The sequence below is a fragment of the Polyodon spathula genome, chromosome 6 (genome assembly GCF_017654505.1).
Source record: "Polyodon spathula isolate WHYD16114869_AA chromosome 6, ASM1765450v1, whole genome shotgun sequence".
Taxonomy (NCBI): Eukaryota; Metazoa; Chordata; class Actinopteri; order Acipenseriformes; family Polyodontidae; genus Polyodon; species Polyodon spathula.
Genome location: NC_054539.1, coordinates 21,687,267 through 21,707,680, shown reverse-complemented (window position 1 = coordinate 21,707,680; position 20,414 = coordinate 21,687,267). Strand labels below are relative to the sequence as shown.

At 38.9% G+C, this 20,414-nt stretch overlaps 1 protein-coding gene across 1 annotated transcript; it reads right to left on the bottom strand.

The window, feature by feature from the left end:
* Nucleotides 1–6,329: 6,329 nt before the first annotated feature.
* LOC121316664 (inhibin beta B chain-like) lies at nt 6,330–10,080 on the bottom strand. Its single transcript, XM_041251703.1, has 2 exons — nt 9,151–10,080; nt 6,330–6,658 (listed from the first exon to the last, which is right to left on the bottom strand). Exons 1-2 carry the CDS (start codon nt 9,521–9,523, stop codon nt 6,330–6,332), a joined length of 702 nt encoding a protein of 233 aa, XP_041107637.1. The 5' UTR covers nt 9,524–10,080.
* Nucleotides 10,081–20,414: the final 10,334 nt, after the last annotated feature.

The following is a 20,414-nucleotide window of genomic DNA, read 5'->3' as shown; positions in this document are numbered from 1 at the left end:
GGTCTGAAGAGAGATCGAAAGCCTCAGTCTGGGAAGTGATTTCAAGAATCCCAGATATGATTTTATTCTATCATCCAGACACATAATTATAGTTTGCCCCATATTACATCCCTCTTAGCTTTCATCTTCTAATTCTTATTTCCCATTATGTATTATCATGCCATGTCCTCTGTGAACTTTAATTATCATATAATTATAGAATATCCCCTTGTTAATCATGTTAGCAGTATTTACATATACATCACTCTGTTCATACACAGGTATAACCATAACAAATGCTAATTACTGGTACAATTATACTTCAAAGGAGTTGTTATAGCATTCTTAACTATGTGTTCAAATTTAACAGGTAATTCACATAAATCCCTCCATAACATTTCCTGGGTTTCATTTGTACAGTTTTTCCAAATATCTTTCATGACTTCTACTTTAATAAAATGTCTAGGGAACCTGTTAGCGATTAAATCAGTTACAAATATACTGCACCAGCGTTTTTTATATGCCCTGCAGCAGCCAAGCAAAATTGTGTTGTGACAGTTTAAATTGCCCTTCCATAATATCTTTGTTTAATGCCATCTGTATTTAATTATGATTTAATTTATTTGACTACTTAATTAGCCTTTTCCTGCAACAAACTTCCCAGTTTTGTTTTTATGCTGTATCCCTTTATCAAACTTATTTGATGCCCATTGTACAGGGAATTTCCTGAACCAAACATTCCACCCAGATCTCCAAATATGCTTCTCTTTTCCCGTTTACTGGGCTATCTCTTCCCATTCTCTTTGTATAATATCGTCATATGGGTTAGCTATTGCAGAATTGTCTCTACAAGCATCTATCTATTGAGTACTTAGGTCCTTTACACTTAATGCCACTGTTACAAATTCCCATTTTGTATTATTAATATAGGTACCTGGATCAGGTGCCACTACAATCCTATTAGGTTGCCTAGGCTACGTTTTAGGACACATTTTTACACATGGCTGCTAAATGGTCATTCTCCATCCAAAACTGCATTGACATTTATAGCTTCCTGGTGTATTTACCAAAATGTGGTTATTATTGTATATAGAAGTTATGACACATTCATTGTCAGCGTCACAGCTTCTGATGCCATTACTAGTATAATCTTAGAAGGTTCAGAGTACTTTACTGAAGAAAGGTTTGAATCTTAAATGCTACTAATTTGAATAATTTATATTTGATTGAAAATCCTATTATAGTACAGGTAATCCATATAAATGGAATAAAATATTCACATGTAGTTTAAAAATATTTTATATAGAACAGTAATCATGTTTTTATCATTTAAATACAAATAAAAATACACATTGTCTATGTACACGTAATTGATGCCTTACAATCAGATAGCATTTTGGAAAGCAAGCTTCAAAGAGTTAACACAGTTTGTGTTCTGTGCCTTATCTACAACCTTTGTAGTAGATCTGGTTAAGAATGTTCTGGAATCAGTGTTAACAACCCAATCCCCACAGCATGTCACACAGACAACAGAATTAAATACCTGAGAAATGCTTATATTAAAATGAATTTAACCATGAATTTCCTTGACAGTACCAATGCAGATTACTCAATTCATAGTCATTTAGGGGAGGGGATATTTAAATGTCTGTGTCTGCTTACTAAGTAGGAAAAGAACGACTCTGAATATCGTGAGGAGAGCTTCATGCGTTGCCATGAAGATAAAAACATTTAACAAGAGAAATGAATTCACCTGTTGTCACGCACATTCTGGATTACACCACACTTTCACTACTTGTTTGTCCGGTTACCTTTCCAACACACACACACACACCACACACACACACACAATTATATATAATATAATTTCTATAAGTTTTACTACTTACAATTTATATTTGTGTGTGTGTTTGTGGAAAATCTAAAAGTTATATTTCATTAACATTAGAACCGCCTTTTACAATACAGAGTACCCTGGACCAGAGGGCCTGACAATTCCTTCCCAGGGTTAAAAGGAAGTCGTCATCTAGAAAGGGGGCGGAACTCCAGTGCACTAACTCATCGACCTGGAAGGGAAACGATGTGGCAGCCGTTGATTGGAGGAGCGGCTGCAATCGTTTACCAAGGAGTCATACATGGCGGTACAAATAGGAGACGGAACGATGGGATCTGTTACTTTGTTTATTTTTAAGAAACGACAAAGAAGGATCAGTATTGTGTTTATCGTACCATGAGTATTTTGTTTGTTTGTCTCTAATTGTTACTTGTTGTTATTATTAATAGATGGCTAACATGTTCCGGAGCTGTTGCCAGAGGCCAGCACTAACCCAGACATCACTGCACCTGTATCACGATAACTTGTATTTTGCATCACGAGCACTACAGCACTCATCCAGGACTGGTGACCATGCTTATATATTATGCATGTAATATTGACTGTGTTTATTATTTGGGACTGCAAACCCTTTATTTAGAACAGTGTAATACACATTGCAGTGTATTGCCTGGAATTTATTATTTACGGTCAACAGAAAAAGATTATAATTAAACTTCCTTGTAGTTTGAATTCTTGTGGTCTGCCTTTCATTGATCAGCTCATCACTCCTGCACTTGCACTTTGCAAGCCACTTTGCCACAGTAATCAATCAATTTAAGTAGCTAACCAAGAAAACGTTAGCAAATTAATCCAACTGAAGTACGAAAGGTGAGTTATTTGTGGGGTTTAATAAAGTGTATACATGCTGAGTGTTTAACATTTTAAACGTAAAACTTAAACCGACACAAATGTTTCACCTTTCATACTTCTGTAATGTATAAAATAACAATGAAAATAATATGCCCATCAATTAATGAGATGATTACTCCTTTAGAGGAAGAATAAATAAATAAATATATAATATATTTATATATATATATATATATATATATATATATATATATATATATATTATATATATATAATTTAAAAACATAGTATAAAACTTGAACAGACTTGAACTAATCATCTCATTAATTAAATACCCAAAACTAATTATAATATATATATATATATATATATATATACATACACACACATACACACACACTCGCACACATACATTTTTGGTTAGCAGCACTTACACCCTATATAAAATACATGGTATTTCAAAGGAACTTAAAATGTGATTCAGGAATGCTATCATATTACAAAAGTAGACTTTAATAATGTTTGATACTATTTTTAATTAAAAAAATACAAACAAACATTTTGTGAGTCAAAATATATAAAATGAATACTAAAGAAAGAATTCCCACTATTTTCTTCACTATGAATTAGAACAACTGTGAAAGAAGCCTTAGATTAATTAAACAATTACCTGAAGAAATATACATGCATGCTTCAAAAATTACATTGAATGGGTAGATGCTGAAGACAAAGGAATTAGAACCTTTGAAAAAATGTCATAAAACAAGTCATATTTGCAAAAAACATTTAGATAATAAACCACATTTTTTTTTGCTAACATTCTTTGGTCCAATGAAATTAGTGAGACAGAGGAAGTTTCCTTTCTTTACATTAAAACATAAGTTAGTTCCAACTTAATTCTTAGCATATAGTCTAAATATGAAAGGCCCATGTTTTCCTAATATAGTTCCTTTTGGCTTAAGACACCATGAATCCTTTGTGTAGAGCACAGTGTGAGGGCATACTTTGACATCCGAGTTTACTGATATGATTGCCTTTGACAAGACATCATACTTCTCCCAAGTGAAATCATTTATTTTGCAATATGTACTGCAGTGACAAGTAGCTGCAATGCAATTAGTTATTTACTGGCAGGTTGGCAAAAAGCAGTGACACATCCTGAATGTGATTTTCTCCCCATTTAACTCAATGCTGTGTGGAAATTCTAAAAGCCGACTGGCAAAGACGTTTTCAATAGGGTTAGTGTCATTCTTTTCATTACTCAAACAATATCCCAAGTCAGTATCAATACAAAGATACTGTCCAGTTCTCAGGGTGTGCAATACAGTCCCATTACATGGGACGTTCTCTGAAATAGAACGTGTCAAATAATTGCATTTCCATAGAGGTATTCCCAACATCCTTAACTTTTGCCTGACATTTGGATTAGCTTAGTTCAATTTCTTGCTCAACTGCCTCTCCTAGCTCTGTCAGTCCTCTTGTCTTAAGTGTATCAACATTTATAGACACAATCGCAATATTCTGTGAAACTCTGTTATGCCGAGGGCAATGTTTTGATGAGCACTGACTCCTTCCTACCACACTTGGGACTGCTTTGAAATTATTGTTACAACAAATATTTGTTATATCAGAACATACACATCTTTCTGCACACCCCTTTGAGCCATACTTTTCACTAGTTAAAATATTTCAAATATATCTGACATAGTTGCCGTGAGACCCATTATCACAGAAAGCACAGCAAAGGCATTGGAAAAATGCATCAAAGGCACAGGTATTTACTCACAGTGTTTCTACACACCTTTACTGGTAGTAACTGTCTGCTGCTGCCATTCCTCATCAGACCTACTTTAGCCTTTTACCAGAAAGAGATGCATCTGTGTGCAACCACTCAGTACAAGGGAGTAGATATGATGATTTGTTCTGTTTTTTTGGTGGAACAGCAAGTCCTCTCCAGTTTTCTACACAGCTGTCATTTGACAGATACACAGTTTCATAATTTGTTTTCAACATCTCCTTGCAATTTTTCAGAAGTCTCTTAGAGAGTAGCAAATCTGCAACTCATGTCTCCTTCTATGGATGCCAAGTGATGAATTAGGAACCTGTCTACTCTCATTGGCAAAGTCTCATGTTTAAGAACTCAGTGTTTCAATTCTATAAATCAGCTTCGACACTGGCTGAGCTTGCAGTGATGTTCACACCTTTGAATAACAGAACCATTATGCCAGTCTCGATTGGGAGACAGCAAGAAAGGCTTGTAATATGTGACAAAATCTCAGGTAGAAAATGCAGATTATCTCTATCACCAATATCCACAGCAAGCAATTTGCATTCCTCACACATTTCTGTTACCCATTCTTTCAATGCAGCTGGGCAAGCATCAATTGTATTGTTTGGCTCTTGGTCTCCCGCAGCATCTTTTTGGAAATCATCAGGCGGCAAAGATACACATCCATCAGCTATTCTTTTTTTTCTGTCAGATCTTCCGTTTCTCAGAAATGACTGGCTTTCCCACTTCATCGTGGCCTTCTGCTTCATTTAAAGATACAACAACAATTGCCTTAATGAGGTATCTTGCATCAATGATATAGACAGATCAGCTGTGCTATGCACCTTATGTAAAATTCTCTGACTCTTCGCCCTTTTTTAAGACAGTCCTACCTGCTTACTAGCTTAACACAATGTGCAACGTCTACTCTGATAAAGCATGGTGGTAATTTGGCACTTATTCCCCAACAAAACATCAAACACTGATTAATGCATGTCTTCAAATCTGACTGATGTGAAAGCCCTCACTCTTTTGGCAGTGGAGAACCCGCATATTATTAAGAGGCTGCGTGGTCCAGTGGTTAAAGAAGCAGGCTCAAAATCCCAGCTCACTCACTGACTCACTGTGTGACCCTGAGCAAGTCACTGAACCTCCTTGTGCTCCGTCTTTCGGGTGAGACATTGTTGTAAGTGACTCTGCAACTGATGCATAGTTCACACACCCTAGTCTTGTATCTTGTAAAGTACTTTGTGATGGTGGTCCACTATGAAAGGCGCTATATAAAATTATATATTATTATTATTATTATTATTATATTATTATTATTATTATTATTATTATTATTATTATTATTATTATTATCTCTCCATCATATCATGCCTCTTTGACAACATCTGAGCTACTGGTACCTTCATCACATTCTCTTTGTTTCCTGGTATTGACACTCCCTCATACATAAATATGTGGCCAGACATACCTGTCGGCCACATAATATTGTTACATATAGTTCTCAGACTATTACTCTTAAGAAAAATAATACAATTCGTATTTAGAATTTTAAATTCTCTCTCTCTCTCTCTCTCTCTCTCTCTCTCTCTCTCTCTCTCTCTCTCTCTCATATATATATATTATATATATATATATATATATATATATATATATTATATAATAGATATATAAACGTTATTTGTTCACCCTAAAGGGAAACACCGTAGTAAATTCTGGTCACTCATTACTGTAATTTTTTCCTCATAGCTCTCAGATAGGGTTGTCAACAGGCTCCAGAACCTCGGGACACTTTAAGGCAGGTCAGGTTTTTTAACTCGCCTTTCTAAACTGTAATGTATTCGACATGTAAAGGGAGTGTGAATTGCTTCAGCAGTTTAGTAAATTTATTTAATTGTGGTGGCGATTCTGTCCGGAGAGCCTCGTATCCAGGACCAGTTTCACCTGCTTGTCGCCCCTGTCGAAGATGTTCTGGACTCCTCGGGTGATGGGGAAAGTGTGCCAGCTGCCCCATTTCAGATCAAACTGCTTCTGGCTCAGCAATGTCCGGTTTGATTGGTGTGGGCCGGCCAGGAAGACCTTGGCTGTGACTCTTTCCTTGGGGGCTTCAGAACTAGACTTGAAGTAGAGCCACAGGGTGGACTGGAGGATATGAAAGTTCATCCCTCTTTCTTTGGAGAACTGAAAGGTCAGTCCGGATTTGGCTGCGTCTCCATGATCTGTGAAAATAAAATAAAGAAATAAGAAAGAACTGTTAGTTTCCGTAAGCCTTACTGACCATCGTAATTAATTGCAGCACAATGCAACACACTAGAATACAATGCTTGGATAACTTCACAATGAATGGTAGTTTATTTAGTATAAATAGGAATAAAATTTAAACTGCATCTCTAGATAACGACCAACTCACCATAAAGACCATTCTATGTTAGCAGGACATTTTCAATTAGTGATAACTGGTTAAACCCTATTTTAACTCCCAATAATTGCTACATTCACCCTAGTTAGTAGCTCTTCCTCTCTCTCACTTTTTTTCTCTGTCTGCTTTTTGTTTTGATTAATAATAAGCCATACATTTCCCATAATAGAGGGGGAACTGGAGCTCATGTCCTATAGCCAGTTTAATTGCATGGCTCTTCACGTTTCAATAACTGATACTGATAAGAGTTGATGGAAGTAACTGTTACCAGATGGCTTTGCCTTGTATTATAGCAATGCCGAACCCATTGCACATTCAGAAGCACAATTGCTTTGTTATAAAATAGCTTGCCTTTGACATGCCAGTAAAGGTAGGCTCTGTGTTTTTCTTTTTCTGTACTCCTGTTTCGTTTTTGAGGCAGAACGGAGGGATGGAGAACGAAGACCCCGAATCAATTCTGCACTGGGATCAATGTGGATTAAGAGCTGCTTTCTGTCTGCAGAATAATCTGGTCAAGGTGATCAGGTAAACAGAAGGGAGCCACACTAAACTGTGTATTACATTCTATCATGTGCACATATAAAAACGGGCTTTGTTAGATAAATTAGCAAGCCATCTCAGTTGCACAAAAACAAACATTTATGTCTTTAAGTTTTTAAAAGCCGATAAAAACAAAGCGCGGTATACGTTTCGATTTTGAGTCTGTTCATCTCACATTACACCGTCCTGCACAATCTACTTGAATGAAAATAGGTCATTATTACAAGGTCCAGCTTACCTTTATACAGAGTAACCCTGTGACCAGACACGTGCGTTACAAGACTGATTTGGAAATGCATTACAATATGTGCTAAAGAGAACGTGCGAACAGCGTACAACGTGTACTTAAAAGTTCAATACGGTACAAAACTGCTTCTCTACGTTTTGGACTTCCAAGTGCTGTATTATATATACGTTTTCTCGTTTTTTTAAATACTTCGTTGCCTTTCGCATAATAAATAAATAAATAAATAGAGATATTGAACCTAGGAAAAAAAAAAAGGTCGCGAGGTTTGTTTGAGCTCTGCGTGTTCATTTGTAGACCACCACGTTAAGTTTAGCCTTTCTATCAGATATCGGTAGCTCTGTTTACTCATTTATCAGAAAGCAAATGAAACAATTGCTTGAATTAGTTCACAAAATCGGGTAACACACAGCAGATCAGTACCGTCACCGAACAACTGCAAATACGGTGTTGGTAAGTCCCCACTAGACCGGGGTTGTGTGTGAACGCTCAGGGCGCGCACTCTATTTGGTACAGGTGTATTGCATGGGTTAAAATGATTGAACATTAATGGTACCGGGTTACCGGCAATATTAGTTTAAACAAGTCTTTAAGCATGATGTGGCTGCAACTTTTAATGTAGACTTGCCGTCAATTGTGCATGGTCTTAACTGTAAATTAAAGCCTGTGTACAATATTGGTAATTTGGTACGACCTGCATGCATTGATACTCAGTGCAACCTCTAACACAACAACCTTTACAAAACAAGTAGTGAACTGTATAGTTTACCACTACTCCTCGCATGCTTGTGTATTTCGTTAGATTGTGATATACTCGTTTTTGAAAGAAACGTTTACCCGGTGCATCTTTACATTGCGCTCACTGTAACGCTCTTGTAAAATCCATTGACAGTAAAAATATATTATTATTATTATTATTATTATTATTATTATTATTATTATTATTAACTTATTATTTGATCAGGGCCGGTTTTTAAAAACAAAAAGAAAAGCTTTTGAAAATAAACATGGTAAACTTGTCTAATGCATTCTTAGCAGGTCGGATTTGGTCAGTTTAGAATTCAAATCTAAAACGTTTATGCTCCGAACAAAGCTGACACCGCGTTTTGAGACTCGTTTAACGGTTAAAAAGCTAAGGTAGCCTACGGTAAGAATGTTTTATATATAAAATATTGACCGTTTTGTTAGTATTTGCTTTTAATAAGGTTCTAACTTAACTTACTGAAGCAAAAGCCTCGGCAATTGAAACGCGGCTAAATTGAATGCCTTGTTATATTAACAGAGGCGGGCATATTTAACACGCCCAGACCCAGATCTGCAAGGTAACCTGCAAAGTTCCGTTCTCTAAAGTCATCCAGTTTTGTGCTGAAAACCAGCCCTGTTGCAAGGTGAACTCTGGAGTAAGAAATATGATTAGCCACCTTTGTAATCAATTAAAACACAAATTCAGACTTAAAGTATTTAAGAAATTCTGCAAAAAGAAAGTGCTGTGTGCCACTTTTACTCACCGGGGTCAGCAAAACTAACGATTTCGTATCCCTGGTCTTTCTCCCTGGCGTTTTGTCTTTCCAGGTTGCTGTTCAATTCCACGGTGCCATCCTGCCTCACCCTGCCGGCGTGCAGCTTCCTGAGCGCGGCGTTGAGGAAGGCTCTGGGCACCGGGTCGGTGATGTTCGGTCTCTCCTTTAGATGAAGTTTGCTGAGAATCTGCAGCTTGGCGATTTCTATCAGCAGCTGTTCCTCGGTGCCCTTCTCCAAGGCGGGCATGCCACAAGTCGGACACCCGGCGTCTCCAGATGTCTGTGACGACGTAGCTGCCACCAGCACAACCAGCATAAGAGAAACACACCTGACCCCGGACTGAACGTCACTGCTGCCCATCTTGAAAGTGGGATGCGCACCAATGCTCAATATATGCGCTGTGCGTAAAAATGACCCAAACCAAAACAAATCACCACCAGGCTTCAGATTCCGATGTCCGAGCGTTCAGGCTGCGGTTGTCTATTTGCAAGTGAAGCACCTGTCACTGTCAGTGTCATTACAACTCCGGCTCAGCTTGCACTTGGTGACACGTTGAAGACAGGCACCAATGAGTATCTTAGTGGATCTTATGCATCACATTCCAACCTCTATACATACACTACACTACACACGCACGGCATGAGCACTGGGACGATTTGTGTTGTGCAGCGTCACAATAGATAACGTTACATGTTGGAATCCTAGGTACAAAAGTACGTTTTTTTTTTGTTCTCCCTCTTTCCAAATGTTTGACTTTGGAAGGTGATGATTGGCAGGCAGTCCAGACAGGATTGCAAGCATGATGCAATGTGTAGCTCCAGCCTATTGCTGCTGGTGCAACACCAGGCTACTGTAAAGGCAAAGGGCGCGAGCAAAGCGAGGGCGCAGGGAATGAAGGCCAGATAAGTCGCTCCAACATAGGGCTTTATATCTGTTTAATAACGAAATGAAATATGGCCAAGAGATAAACTAAAGTTCAGATTGTCTTATCAGATGATATAAAATAATAGTTGGCACAGCAAAGTGTAATAAAACCCAGTTAACGAAAACTTAACGATTCGTGTTCTATTCGTTTCATGTGCCTGCATCATTACAGTGGGTTTATCTTTGAACTAAGCGGGTTACACACATTACACGTGTACTGTATGCATTTGGGCAGCCCCTTATCAAGATTCAACAGAATTAAATACAAGGTCGACCTTGCAGTAAAATGATAGCCACTAAGTTATTGCCTAACCCATTGAAACGGGCCCACAGCACAGTAAGTGATCAGGCTGCAGAAGGCAGAGCGCTAGCATGCAGGTGTGCGCACGTGATGGATGCTCTACGCGTCTGAACCTCCATGGCCAATTACACTGGATGAATGGACAGCCTAGAACCACCTTGCAGAATGCAGGCTATTGGATCGATAGCCTAAACTACGAGGCTGTAGAACGTCCATCCTGCAACCGCCCCTTGAGTTGCAAAACCACAGACAAATCCGGTCTTTGTTTCCACATCTGATAACGAAAATCAACGCTGGCTTCATCCTCATGCACGTCACGTTAATGGTGACAGAGTTTAACATTTTCATTTAATATTGGATGTGAAAGACAGTTATAACGAAAAACTGGAAAGCGAGTACATCTGAAAAAAAACTGACAATAGTTTCAAAGTTTTGACAAAATTAATATATAGCAACAAAACTATCCATTAACCTGGAATACTAGGACTATAATTACTCATAATACTAGACTGATAATGACTATTAATAATTAATAATAATAAAATAATAATAATAATATAATAATAATAATAATAATAATAATAATTACAGACAGATACAGGAGGTCAAGAAAGCGCAGCAGTCGCTTCTAATCTGCTGTATTAGAAAAATCGTCATATTTAAAATTCAAGTTTTTTTTTTCATTAAGATTTTGTTCTAATGAGCTGTATGAAATAGATTTGAATGCCTCTTTGTCAATCACTTCTTATTAAATGATAATTTGAGCCAGAGTGTCACAGAATTAAAAATAAGCATATAATTTTACCTTGCATCATTGTTTTATTTTTTTTTTTTTTTTTTTGCCAATACAAAGCTGTGCCTATTAAATGGGTCGGCTTTATAATAATGCAATCGTCTATGCAGCGCTCGTTAGTCAATAAGCTTCAATTACAGGCTAAAACCACACATGAATGTAAATGCATTCTTCAGCAGAGTATTATACATTGCAAATATTGATGAAGCTCATTACAATTACGACTCAGTACAATGCCTGCTGCCTGTATTGATAGGCAGTAGAACGGACTGTGTGTTCGACAGGATGCGGTTTGCGATGATTTATCAAAGTGCATGGTACTAACTGGCCTGCCGTCATTGTTACGGGAGCGACGTCGGGACGGTAACTAGTCACACGGATGAATCCGTGTATCTGGAACGCTACGCCTGGGACGTTGAACACAACGACACGGTCACTGTCGCACGATGCGATACCGATACCGCCAAGGAACACCTCGAGTTTGTATACATATGTATACATGTCACGTGTGTGTGTACTACGCGCGTTACCCGTCTTGTCAAGGGCAGTGGTAGAGACGCATATATGATACCATTTTGCAGTCTAGGTAAAGTCTCAAATAGTACCGGACCGCTAAGCGTGTACGCCCCCGCCCGGAAACCTCCAAGTGCGGACCCAGCAACCCGTTAGACGACACATTATAATATATCTATCTATATATATATTCTCTATATATATATCTATTATATATGATATATATATATATATATAAATGCATTTTATGTATGATGTATGATGAGAAACTTGTTGTCCGTTGTTGTACGTGACAAGCAAAACAGAATTGCATTGGGAAAACAAAAAAAAAGAGCTCCAGAACTGAATGGCAGGAAACGGCTGTTAGTTCAGGGAAATAAATCAGAATTGCACAAGAGTTCATAATTGCCAAGCTTTGATCAGTGGTGCCAAGCACACGTCCCAACATTTCTTCTCGTCTTATTTTCCTAGCTGCGGGATTTTAGTGAGTCAGTGCGCGAACTCTTGCGGGGGCACACAACCACAATTACCAGGATGAGAGAGACCCAACCACACGGGACCATGTACACATGAAAGTTTGCACAATGGTAGACCAGCATCTCGAACCCATAGATGGTCGTGCAGACGTGTGACAGAGTTTGACTGTATTTTGTTTGTTACCGTGACGAATTGATTACTAGACGGCATCGCGGCGATGTGGAGCAGCATGTTTCACATTTGATCATAAGTGGTTGGGTGTTAAAAGAGTCTGTATAAAGAGATTGATGCACACGAAGGTAGTAAGTAGTAATAAAGGAAGATAAAGTATGTGTTTGGACTCACCACGAGCTGGGTCGAACAATGAGAGTTTGAAGGTAATCACGCGGGCACTTTCAGTTCGTTTTGTGGTTTGGTGTTGGACATATGGAGAGAGTACACGAGACGAGAGGCAAGAAGTGGACAAAGGACAGGTCCGGTAGGGAACGGCCTTTGACATAGGACAAAAAGTTCACCCACGTAGTGATAATTTTTGTCCTCACAGTCAAAATTTCCCTATGACCCCGTTTCACCAGCGACTAATTACTTGTCGATAAGAGGTGATGCAGTTCAGAAATAATCACACACAATGAAACTGTAATCAGTTTTGGAAAAGGGGTCGTTATTTGTATTCCTGGTCTGGTGACCAAAATAATAAACTGTGGTTCTACCCATCAATGTGTAAAACCCTGAGAACAGTAAACAGGGATTGCAGCCCAAAACAATAAACATACGGTCTCCGCCCCACAATACTAGAACACGGTCACCAGTCCCGGGTGCGTGGGCTCACGCACTATCCGACACCACCCACTATTGTAAATGAAAAGTCACTAATCAGTAACAACTAGCGCCAAAACACGATCTGTTTCCGTGTCGAGGCTAAGGCCATAACCGCCATCTAGTGATTACAAACACAGACAGTTTCTAACAGACACTAACAAACAAACAAAACACTCACCAATGTCTTTTTACACAGTTTCCTCTGCTTCTCTCACGGTCCTTCCAGTCTCTTATTTAAAACCAAGAGAAGCAAAAGATTTATGATTATCTGTCCCCTTTATGCTTTCACACATGACCCCTTGGTCAATGATTGCAGCTGTCTCGTTTGCTTGCAGCTGCTACCTAGTTTACCTTCCGGGTCAATATGTTCCTGCAACTGAGTCTCGCTTCCATCCAGGCTGACCGACTTCCCAACCCTAGAAATAAACTGTCAGGTCAGCCCGTCCCCTTTCGCTGCTTAGCACCCTCACAGGTCAGGAGGGAGATTTACAACCAGAACTCATTATATTTCTGTCACGACTTATGTCCCTAGTTTGGATCTTGTTTGAATTGTTGTTTTTTTGTATTATTTTCTGACTTTTAGTCCAATTTAACTAATCTATATATTATATCATATAGATATATCTTTATCTCTATATATATATATATATATATATATATTTTCTGGGGGTGTTGACACGCTATATATTATATATATATAATATATATATATATATATACACAGTTGTCCTGGAAGAATACTTAGAGACCACCGCAAATTTTTATTAAATCAGCATCTCAACATGTATGGCGGCCATTCCATTCCAATATCTGTTGAATTCTAACACAGGCACACATCATTCTACTGACTGAGATACTGATTAGGGGATCACCCGAACCAAATCTTATTTAACGAGGAAAAGTATAAAAACCACTCCTGTGGTCATCACTATCCTCTTGCAATAGGACCAGCTGGATGGCAAAACAGTGCTAGTAGTACCTCAAAAGTAATTGGAATATAAAATTAACTATTGACCATGCCCAAAGAGTTGAAAAGGAAAGTTTTGAGTGAGGAAAAGAAGGGTTCAATTCTGGCTTTACTGGCAGAGGGATACAGTGAGCGTCGGGTTGCTTCCATCCTTAAAATTTCAAAGATGGCGGCTCATAAGAACAAGGTCAAATAGCACACATTGGGGACAACAAAGCTACAGACCGGCAGAGGGCGAAAACGACTCTCCACTGACCGGGATGACCGCCAACTCATTCGAATGTCACTCAGCAACCGTAGGATGACATTAAGTGACCTACAAAAAGAATGGCAAACGGCAGCTGGGGTGAAGGGCACGGCGAGGACAGTTCAAAACAGGCTCCTAGGGGCAGGGCTGAAGTCGTGCAAAGCTAGAAAAAAGCCCTTCATCAATGAGAAGCAAAGAAGAGCCAGGCTGAGGTTTGCAAAAGACCATAAGGATTGGACCGTAGAGGACTGGAGTAAGGTCATCTTCTCTGATGAGTCCAATTTTCAGCTTTTGCCCAACACCTGGTCGTCTAATGGTTAGACGGAGACATGGAGAGGCCTACAATGTCTCGCACCCACTGTGAAATGTGGTGGAGGATCGGTGATGATCTGGGGGTGCTTCAGCAAGGCTGGAATCGGGCAAATTTGTCTTTGTGAAGGACGCATGAATCAAGCCAAGTACAAGGTTGTCCTGGAAGAAAACTTGCTTCCTTCTGCTCTGACAATGTTCCCCAACTCTGGGGATTGGTTCTTCCAGCAGGATAATGCTCCATGCCACATAGCCAGGTCAATGAAGGTGTGGATGGAGGACCACCAGATCAAGACCCTGTCATGGCCAGCCCAATCTTCAGACCTGAACCCCATTGAAAACCTCTGGAATGTGATCAAGTGGAAGATGGATGGTCACAAGCCATCAAACAAAGCCAAGCTGCTTGAATTTTTGCGCCAGGAGTGGCATAAAGTCACCCAACATCAATGTGAAAGACTGGTGGAGAGCATGCCAAGACGCATGAAAGCTGTGCTTGAAAATCAGGGTTATTCCACCAAATATTGATTTCTGAACTCTTCCTAAGTTAAAACATTAGTATTGTGTTGTTTAAAAATGAATATGAACTTATTTTCTTTGCATTATTCGAGGTCTGACAACACTGCATCTTTTTTGTTATTTTGACCAGTTATCATTTTCTGCAAATAAATACTCTAAATGACAATATTTTTATTTGGAATTTGGGAGAAATGTTGTCAGTAGTTTATAGAATAAAACAAAAATGTTCATTTTACCCAAACACATACCTATAAATAGTAAAACCAGAGAAACTGATCATTTTGCAGTGGTCTCTTAATTTCTTCCAGAGCTGTATATTCCATTCAGAACATGCTCACAAGATGCCAAATGCTATTTACATGCTGCATTAAGTAAATAGGCACAGGTGTCAAAGCGGTGGGGGCCAAGGTTGCCTCAGTGCTTCTATTAACTTGGCTTGTGTTTTTCATGCATTTGATCCGCTTTTATTATGCCTAAAAAACACAAGCCAAGTTAGTAGAAACAATTGGGGCAACCTTGGCCCCCACTGCTTTTACAGTTGTGCCTATTTGCTTTGTGCTGGGCAAGGTTGCCCCAATGGTTTCTTGAAACTTGGCTTGTGTTTTTGATATTTCTACTTTAAATGGCTGGGCACTTTTTATAACTACCATTTTTTCACATTTCTGATGTGTTTTTGTTTCAGATGTGTTTATACACAGACATGCTATAATTGAAATGACATAAATAAATAAATAAATAAACATTTGAACAGAATGGGCTTAATTTACAATCGTCTACAAAGTCTAAGTTCTGGCACAAATCACACAGACCCTGCATTCTTCAAAATATGCAGTGCACTTACCGCAGACTGTCTTTGCGCTTTTGGCACAGCTATCAACAATAACCCAGGCTTCTGGCACTAAATACTCCATGGGCATATACTAGTGCAATTAAAGTCGCATTGTACACCAATATTTACAGTGCAGCAACATGACTTATTTTGTTACCGGCAGCCTACAGGCTAAAGTAAAAAGAAAGTGCACTAAGTATTCATTTGGTTTTATTACTGTACAGTATAGGCCTAATGTACAGATTTATATATTTTACATAATGTAAAGTGTAACTTACCCAAAACACATTAGTGTTATTTCAGCGCAATGATTTACGTTAAAGATACATTAAGCACTATAAATGTATGTGTTTGCGATTTTATTGTATTGTTTTTAAACCCAACACGTCCTTATGTAGGACACACATGTCTAGTTTAGCGAAGGGCTACTGTATGATTATGAAAAGCTTTTTGATAAAAAATACTTTTTTTTATTTTGGGCCTACCGTAGAATCTGATGAGATTAAACTGCCTTTAATTTTTTCAAATATATAACAGTATGGGCTTCCAAGTGGCGCACATTTGGCAGAGCATTTACCGAGTAGGGAGGGCTTAGGTCAGCAGGGCAATCCACAGTTCACCACACACCAGCGACCCCTGTGGCTGACAGGGCGCCTGCAGTTCTGCAATGGTCTGTGTTGTCCTCTGGTCTGGTGGCTTCGCTGTGGATCCACAGTGCGCAAAATTATAGATTGGCAGGAACACATTTCGGAGGGCGCGTGTTTTAGCCTTGGTTCCCCAAGTCACCAGGGGTTTGCAGTGGTGAACAGGGATAAAAATAATAATTGGGCATTCTAAATATATATATATATATATATATATATATATTATATATATATATATATATATATATATATATATATATATACACAGTGCCTTGCAAAAGTATTCAGACCCCTGTCCAATTCTCTCATATTACTGAATTACAAATGGTACATTGAAATTTTGTTTTGTTCAATATTTTAGTTTAAAACACTTAAACTCAAAATCAATTATTGTAAGGTGACATTGGTTTTATGTTGGGAAATATTTTTAAGAAAAATAAAAAACTGAAATATCTTGCTTGCATAAGTATTCAACCCCCACACATTAATATTTGGTAGACCCACCTTTCACTGCAATAACAGCTTTAAGTCTTTTGGGGTAAGTAGTACCAACTTTGCACACAGTGTCGGAGTGATTTTGGCCCATTCTTCTTGGCAGATTTGCTCCAGGTTGTTCAGGTTGGTTGGACGACGCTTGTGGACCGCAATTTTCAAATAGTGCCACAGATTCTCAATGGGATTGAGATCAGGACTTTGACTGGGCCACTGTAGAACATTCACCTTTTTGTTCTTGAGCCACTCCAATGTTGCTTTGGCCTTGTGCTTGGGATCATTGTCCTGCTGAAAGGTGAATTTCCTCCCAAGCTTCAGTTTTTTAGCAGACTGAAGCAGATTCTCTTGCAGTATTTTCCTGTATTTTGCTCCATCCATTCTTCTTTCAATTGTAACAAGATGCCCAGTCCCTGCTGATGAGAAGCATCCCCACAGCATGATTCTGCCACCACCATGCTTCACTGTAGGGATGGTGTGTCTTGAGGCATGGGCAGTGTTAGGTTTGCGCCACACATAGCGCTTTGAGTTTTGGCCAAAAAGCTCTATCTTGGTCTCATCTGACCACAAAACATTTTCCCACATTGCAGCTGGATCACTCTCATGCTTTCTGGCAAACTCCAGACATGCTTTCAGATGGTACTTTTTGAGTAATGGCTTCTTTCTTGCCATCCTCCCATACAGGCCAGTGTTATGCAGAACTCTTGATATGGTTGACTGGTGCACCATTACTCAACTCACAGCCACTGAACTCTGTAGCTGTAGTGTGTGTGGCAGAATGTGCGTAGCAGTGGTGTAAAATCAGGAGACTCCAGTCCAGTTTTCTGTGCCTGGGGTTTTTATTTTCCTTCCCCAGGTCAGGGAAAGCACACTCAACAAAATAATAATATAATAACAATAATAATAATAAACAATAAGGAAGCCAGGATACACAACAATGTGTAACCCGACCACAAAAAGTGTAACAGGGTTGCAGTCCCAAACAATAAATAAACAAACGAAAAACACTCCGTCTCCCCTTCGCAATCCATGTCACCGAAACGACGCACTCTCATGACCTCAGGAACAGACCCATGGGCCACGTCCCCATTTGTATGCTCCGTCCCGTCCCGATTGGTCAGCGAGGGCAACCACCGTCAACCAATCCCTGATTGCCACCGCGCTTCCCGACCGGGTCAATGACGTTGCGCACCGTGGCTCCGCCCCCTTTCCAGGTGGCCGACTTCCACCTCCCCTGCGGCTGACTGCTCCTCCTCCCTAACGTCCTCACCGGTCGGATGGGAGATCTAAAACAAGAATCCATTCTCTCTTTGTCACAATATGTAACAGTATTAAAATAGGTAAAATGAATATGGAACAGAATGCATTGTACAGATGGCCTTTACATTTAACAAAAACAATGCTCTGTTGATTCTTGTACCCTTGCATGTTTAGACATTCTCCTTTGGGAACCCTCACTCAACTTCTGCTATTTATTTGAAACAACGTTGCACGACTCTCGCAATGCTAGAGATCTCGCTAAGATGACACAAATAATATTTAAATTAGTATATTGCGACTCTATTCATTAACATTTTCTTTTAGTACATACGATAAAATGTATGGATGTAGATTGTAATAAATTAAAATGTTCTAAAGTTAAAAAGTATATGCTAGTGGTTATGTTAGCACTTTTATGTATTACATTAAATCATGACTTGACTTCTTGTTTATAAAAGACTAATACAAAAGACAATATTTAACTTTAAAGAAAGTTTATAGTTATCAGAAGAGAACAGCTTTCAATGTTTTGTGCATCTGGGTATGAAGCAGCTTTGTGTGCACTGATATACCAGCTGAAAGACAATGCTGAGAAAATGAGGTGCCAATGGCAACTTGATCAAAATTCTGAAGAACTGCATGAGTGCCAGGAACAATAAATCCATGTTAACTGCTGAAAATAGCATTAAAAAGACAAACTACACATTCTGCATCAATTTACAGTAATTGTAATGGTCATGTCTGGTACAAAAAATTAAAAATAAAAATAATATATAAATTGGGTTCCTGGCACAGACAAATATATCAAATATCCTTCCTATTCCCTTAGTGTTTTCTATGTGTTACTGTAAAAATAATGATAAATGACATTGACATTAAACTGATGCCATTTTCCCTACATTTGCCTATGTCTGTACCAAGTAAATCACCAAAATAAGTAAGCTCAGTTTGCTGTACATTGGTAACACTGGGTGGGTTTCCATGGAAAAAGAAAAATAATGTTGTGCTCACAGTGGGTCCGATTAGAGGATTTGGTCCGAACTCGGTATGGTTTGGTACGTTTGGTTTGAAGTGTGAACAACAAAGTCTGCTTAGGAAATGAACCGTACCGAGTCCACCTTTTATTATGCATGAAAAACACAAGGCAAGTAGTAGAAACAATTGGAGCAACCTTGACCCCCCCCCCAACCGCTTTTAAAGTTGTGTTTATTTGCTTTGTGTTGACCCAGGTTGTTTCTTCTAACTTAGTAGTGTAGATTTTTGGCAGTAGTCATATCTGCCACCATCAATGGGTGCCTACTTGTGCTCCATATTAATTAGTTGTGCCAAACAGAGAGTAAACATGCCCCACCTCTCGATTTGATGTGCAGTACCAAGATTCTGTACGTAAGATGTCATGCATTGTAGTAACTGAAAACAGATCACATATTTCTGGGCAAGTTTGACACAATTTGGTGAGAAACTCAACAACATCTTGCTGCTGAACTCTACTGAAGGGTTCTCCTAAGAAGTGACACATGCCCACAGTACTGAGAGATGTAGCGGATGGCAACTGATCATAGTTGGTAACAAAAGTCCTGAGGATTTGTTGTTCACTCTGTTTTAATTTCAAAAGTTGGCAGTGAAGAAGACATTGTAACATGGTGTTAACATAGCACGAGGTGTCATGAGTGTTGCTCAAGCCTCTGATTGAATGTGTGAGTGCAACTGCTCCCTCAGAATGCAGCAGCTTTTGCTGTTCCTGAACATCAGCGACGGCTTGACGTATGATATACACATGATTCTTCACCATAGATCCCTTGTGCATGTTGGTCTCCTTCAAGCTTATCAACTTAGGGCCATTAAGACTTTTCAGCCTGCTGTGCTCTGCAACTGCAGATGCAAGTGCTTTAATGCAGATGGGCTCAAAGTTTATAAGGCGGACACCACTTAAGGAAGCAACTCTAGAAAGTGCTACAAAACTTTAGCCACAGGAGAAAATGGAGTTACCAAGGTTCATCATCACTGTTTTGGGTGTCATGCCCTGGCATTTATGAATGGTGATTGAGTGAGCACTGAAGACAGAAAACTGCTCATGAACAATGTAGGCCCTGTCCATGACTTCAAACTTTGACCTTGAGCATTCAAAGGTATGTGTGTGTCCATTATTAAAATTGATGGTTA